This window comes from Lipotes vexillifer, unplaced genomic scaffold (assembly GCF_000442215.2).
Source record: "Lipotes vexillifer unplaced genomic scaffold, Lipotes_vexillifer_v1.1 scaffold19, whole genome shotgun sequence".
NCBI classification, from domain to species: domain Eukaryota; kingdom Metazoa; phylum Chordata; class Mammalia; order Artiodactyla; family Lipotidae; genus Lipotes; species Lipotes vexillifer.
In genome coordinates this window covers 361,537-367,592 of record NW_006793856.1, presented here as the reverse complement: position 1 = coordinate 367,592, position 6,056 = coordinate 361,537, and the positions used below count along the sequence as shown (strand labels likewise).

The window sequence follows — 6,056 nt, the reverse complement described above, 5'->3', positions numbered from 1 at the left end:
TCCCTACACAAGCTGTTTCCCATCAGCAATCCCCTCTTGTTTCCCAAATCCAGTTGGCTCCAGAATACACTTCTTTTGCTTAACTCTTTTGACCATTCCCTTCTTAAAATTCTTACCTCCTTGGCTCCCAGGACAAGACTCTCTTTGGTATCTTCCTTCCTTTCTGGTCGCTTGTCTTTAACCCCCTCACAGAGTTCCTTTTTATTCATCTATTCCTTACATATTTGTTTCCCCAGCCCTCCATTCTTGCCTGATCATACCTCCTCACCTTTGGTGACCTGTATACCCATGCCTTTGCCTACCACCTGTATTGTTCTGACCCTCCAAAATTTTTGAGATTTGGATACAAATACCCAACTGTCTACCAGACATTTAGATATTCTTCACAGATACTTCTGACTCTCTCAATCTCCAGTCTGTATTAACAAATGAACAAAGTCAATTCTGCCTCCAGATCGCTCTTGAGTTCTTTTTTCTTTCTATTATTATATCTTTAGCAACCCTAATCATTTTCTTTGGTAACTATTAGTAGCCTTCTTACTGGGCTCCTTGTGTGGAGCCCGTAACCTCTCCGTTCCCTGCTTTACACTTACAATTCCACTAGCAGATGAACATTTCTAGATCCCAGATCTGACCGTGTCACTGTTCAGCTTCTAATCCTGTGGCCCCTCCACCTGTCTTGTCTCATCTCCCAGCATGCCACCACTTGTGCCCCGTGCAACGGAACACTGAACAACTTGCAGTGCCCCAAACTGGGCCGTATTGGCTCACTCACCCACACCTCCACGCCATTGCCCGGGCCCTTCTGTCCATGGAATGCTCTTCTCTGCCTCCTACTCTGCATCTTACTCTCACTTGCCGCACACGCACACGCACACGCTCGTAGGCACGGCCAGATCTGTGCAATCACACTTACAGAGTCGGCTCCGGTTTCGCCTCCTCTGCGGCGTGCCCCGACCTCCCCACCACCGCCACGCCATTTTGACATCTCGCATACGTCCGTCTAAGCACTCATTATTCTGCGTTAACGGTGACTGGTTCACGTGTCTCTGTCCCCCTTGATAAGTTCCATGAGGACGAAGACTATGTTTCTTAAGTTCTCTATCTCTAGTACTTAGCACTTATTAGACACTAAGTTAATTGGAGAATGAATAAATGAAGGAATCAATATATGAAAGATGCATAGTCTCCCAAAGTAACAGAAAGAAAATACAGATAATGAATGAAGGCTAAATAGATAGATGGTAGCCAGAAAGGCAGACAAATACACACACCCAAGGAAAGACCAGTGGTGTACATTTGTGAAACTTGAATTGTTACAAATAATAAAATACTATTTCTTCTGTGTGTTTAATGTACTGAACCTCATAAATGAATACTGCGCTACCACACAGATGACAGTCAGATGTCCAGGAAGCCACTCAGGGAATCTAGAAAAGTAAAACAGCTGGAATAGGCCCCCAGGACAAATGAAATACTTCTGAGGCCTGATTTAGCTGGTGGATGACCATTTATAGCCTCTTTATCAAAGAAGCCTTTCAGCTTGTTTTTCCAGTACAAATAATAGATTTCTATTGACTCATTTATACCCAATTATGGATATCGTTTTTTTGGCTATGAGACATGTTATATATTGCAGAATGCCCCAATTATAATTGGTCTAATTTATTTTGTGCCCAGAGCAAATAGAGAGGAATTACCCATGATGATAACTTCATATATTCAAGTATCTGTATTAGATACTGTTGAGTTCCTACATGTAGTGCAGCTCTGTAAGTATGAGCAATGTCCTGAACAGAATATCCAAATTTGCCTTTCCTTTTTAAACATTTTTATATGATCAAAATTGATTATTTTTCTTTCCCATTAGCCTCAGGATTATAATTTTATACTAATATTTATTTTAGGCATTTTTTTAGAGTAGTACAAGGGAATATGTTATTTCATATTTCAAAAAGAGAAAAACTATTCAAACTTGGCCCTGGAAGATCACAGCTTCTCTTCACTACTTAATATCCTATTCTTGATATTTATTTGGAACATTATACATTCTTTTGTTATTTTGCTTTGACAGTACAATGTCTGAACTTTGTACTGTAAGTATGAGTCCATACCAGAACTGAAGTAGCTGTATTTCATACCCTGATCTGTTTCTTACAGGCAGCAATATGGGTATCCACTTGGCATTACAAGGGAATGTCAATAGACATTAGTATTTCCTGAGACCTCTCGATCTCACTTCCATTGCACCCACACTGAACCTCCTATGGCAGAGTTTTCTGTTTCCTGCTGTGATCTGAATGCATTCCCTCCTCAGGCATATTTCGGTGGTGAAGCTCGCTGCGATGCTGAGGCTGGACAGGGAGATGATTATGATCCCAGAGAGCTCATTTGCGGTGCCTGTTCTGATGTGTCCAGGGCTCAGGTGGGCAGAACATTTTATGAGAAAGGACAGTTTAGAAATGTTAAACTTCTATGTTTTTAAAATAATAACATAACGAATATGATGGGGAGAGTATCGTACGTTTTTTCCCCAGTGCTTTCTGATGTTTGTAGGGCAGTGTATAATTTTCCAGATCATTTTGTATATATTATTTCTTTTGGATGGTATTTGCATTTTATAATTTTGTCTCCCATAAGATAATCACCATAGTTCAACAAGTAATAAATTTACTTACTTCATTTTCTTAAACCTGCAGTCACACTTTTAGGTTTTCCCATCTTCAGTGAAATCTTAACAATACATCTATGAGATTGAGAGACAGAAGAAATATTATTAATTTTTCAACTTGGCTGGCCAAGAAACATTCACAAGGAAATTAAATGGCTAGCTTATTAAATAATATTGGTTATTATGGAGCTGGGATTTAAACTTGGGGCTTCATCCAAACCTCTTGGGCCAAGCCACACATTTATTCAATATTTTAATGTGTGTATCATCAGTTTTTCAGTCAGTTTTGAGAGCTGTGTGTACTCTCAAAATATGAATCACTGAGTTGTGTGTATGGTTTTCTTAGGTGTAGTTGAAATAGACTCACCATAATCTTGTATTTATTTTCTTTTGATGTAGATGTGTCCGAAACATGGCACAGACTTTTTGGAATATAAATGTCGCTACTGCTGTTCAGTGGCAGTCTTTTTCTGTTTTGGAACAACACATTTTTGTAATGCTTGTCATGATGATTTTCAGAGAATGACTAGCATTCCTAAGGAAGAACTGCCACACTGTCCTGCAGGTATGCTTTTAATATTTATAAATATGGTTATAATGTATATGGTATCTCGTTTTATTTAATGATCACATGAGAACACTTTGCTTCAAGTGGCAGAAACCCAGTTCAAACTATCCTAAAGAAACAAAGGGAATTCCTCGGCCCTTGTAAGCGTCTGACTTTCTGAGTGGAGTAAAAAGTAAGATGACCATCATGAATGAGGGGCTCAAAGCTGTAAGGAGCCATTGTGTGGGGACTGAGAAGGAAGTCAGCTGAGGATTAGTAGAAGGATTGCTGCTCAGCGCTAAAGGGCCATAAGAATTTTGAAATTATAAATTGATAATAGAACCATTTAAAAGGATTTCGTGATTTTTTTTTTTTTTTTTTTTTGGTCACACATCTGCCTTTATTGTGAGCAGCTATATTTTTTAAGAAGCCTGGAACCAGCACCATAAAATGGACAAGTGATTTGATCTAGAATGGCTGCGAATGGGCAGCATAGTGAGCATCAGAAACAAGGGAATTAAAGAAGCCACTGAGAATACAGGAGAGATGATTGTCTATGGAGGTCAGGCTGAGAAACAGTGAATATGAAACCAAAAAGAGACAGAAAATTGGAAGAGGTCAGGAGGCTGGTGATCACAGTGGGGTGGCATACCAGGCTTAACAGAAGTGAGAAGAGTGGAAGGAGAGGTAAGTGTGACCACAGAAGAGGACAGATCTGAAACGAGTGGAAATACATGCAAGAGCACATACACCACAGTGTACAGCGTTGTTAAAGCTGGGAAACACACAGTCTCATCTGTCGCTTATCAGAGTGCAAATGGCAGAACCCTGTGGTGCCTCTCAAAATTGCCAATATACCTACCCTTCAACAATCCCACTTCCGGGGATATACCCACATATGTGAGAAAAATAAAAAAGAGCAGATATGAAGGTTATTCATTGCATCATTGTTTATAATAATACAAGTTTGTAAACAATGCAAGTATCCAGTAAGAGGTTGGGTAAACACTCAGTACTACACACAATTAAAAAAGGAAGGTGACTGAGGATGGAGTTTCTGTGTACTAATATGGAAAGATCTTAGCAGATACTGTTAAATGAAAAATCAAGTTACTGAACAGTGTGTATAGTATGCCGCCTTTTGTAAGAAAGGGGGAAATGAGAATATATACTCATATGCATTTTAAAAAAAACACTGGGGAGATTGACAAGAAACTAATAAAACTGATTAACTATTGGGGAAAACAGCGAAAAATGGGATAAAAATGGGGGGAAGGTGACTCCTTTTTGTATGTAATTTTTTTTAACATTCTGATTTTTAACCCATGTGAAGTATATTATCTATTCAAAAACAAGGATACTAAGATACATAGGTTTTTTTTAAGTACGGCTACTCTTTTCTATTTGCTCATCTCAAGTAAAATTTGTTATACTATTCTTCCTCCACTTCCTTTACAGTAGAAGTACTTTAGGGCTTTTCAAGAAGCTTTAAAGAAGCAAGATGAGAATAACGTGAGGCTAGAGTGTTTAGGAAAATGGCCAGAATAGAGGCGTGAGCCAGGACGAGCAGGAGGAGAGGGTGGCGAGCTGGAGGCCAGCAAAGGAAGGGAGCGAAAAGGGGGCGGTGTTGTATGGATGAGGACAAGAGTCCAGATTAAGAAGTTGAAGGAGATAATCCTTCTGGCCTGGGATAGGGACCCTATCCCTTCCTGTTGCATGTATGTGGTACGTTTTATTTTTTATAGTGAATGTTTTTATTTTTTGTGGTTAGAAGAAAATAATTTTTTAATTTTATATTTAATTTTATATTTGCATAACTACAGTCACGTTCTTTCTCTAAGTAACTTACGGGTGATTCATATTTACATTAGGTTTGTATGTGTGTGTGTGTGTTTTAATTATATTTTTTTGCCTCCTTCAAAATTTATGCAGGTCCCAAAGGCAAACAGTTAGAAGGAACTGAATGTCCTCTCCATGTTGCGCATCCACCCACTGGAGAAGAGTTCGCCCTGGGTTGTGGGGTGTGCAGAAATGCTCACACCTTTTAGAACACTCAGACTCCTCTGTCTACAGAGAGAAAAGTTGCCTTCATCCCCCCAGGCGGATGTGGTGAAGTTTAAACTCTGCTCAGGATAAGGACGGGACCATTTTTACATCCATGAAAATGAACCATTCACAGTGCAAGAAGGATGCCAAATACCATGTACATAATTCTTGCTATGGAAAGTTTCCCTATTATTTCAGTTTATCTTCTTTTGAACCAAGACATCAAACTTGTGAGGTGTTTGCATGTGGCCATTATCGTCATTGGCCTGTGAAGCATTGGACATTTATAGATAATTGATATCAAAGAATTGCCATGCCCATGGACTAAGAATGATGCTGGCTTTCAAGCAAAAGAGAAAAATTATCATTGTTTATTGTATACTGCCTTTTTGTAATCCTGTACAATTGCATCACGGGTGGGGATAAAAAGAGGAATATTCTGGTTTATTTCCTAGACTGTTATTTAAAAAAATAAAAAATGTGTTAGGACGGCATATAAATGTAATAAGTATCACACTGTATATAAAGATATCAGTGTTTGTCCTGTATAAGAATTACTTAATTACAAATGCAGTTTCATTTAAACTTCTAGGTTAAGTTTGAGCCTGAAATTTTAATGAAGTGCAATACTGAGTGTGCCTCATTTATCTTGCAGCTGTAAACATATGGAATGTACATGTCAATAAACCACTGTACATTTTTATACAGTGATAAAGTCTAACAAGTGTGTAAGGTGTTGGCTTGAGAAACAAAATTTAAATACCTAAGGTCTAAAACTCCATCCAATTTTCC

At 38.6% G+C, this 6,056-nt stretch overlaps 1 protein-coding gene across 1 annotated transcript in view; it reads left to right on the top strand.

The window, feature by feature from the left end:
- Nucleotides 1–5,617, top strand: part of MYCBP2 (MYC binding protein 2) — a 280,943-nt gene extending 275,326 nt beyond the window's left edge. Inside the window, exons 81-83 of the mRNA XM_007466789.1 lie at nucleotides 2,318–2,425; nucleotides 3,071–3,236; nucleotides 5,151–5,617. Coding sequence (XP_007466851.1) covers nucleotides 2,318–2,425; nucleotides 3,071–3,236; nucleotides 5,151–5,266 — 390 coding nt within the window. The 3' untranslated portion in view covers nucleotides 5,267–5,617. The remainder of the gene's footprint in view (nucleotides 1–2,317; nucleotides 2,426–3,070; nucleotides 3,237–5,150) is intronic.
- Nucleotides 5,618–6,056: the final 439 nt, after the last annotated feature.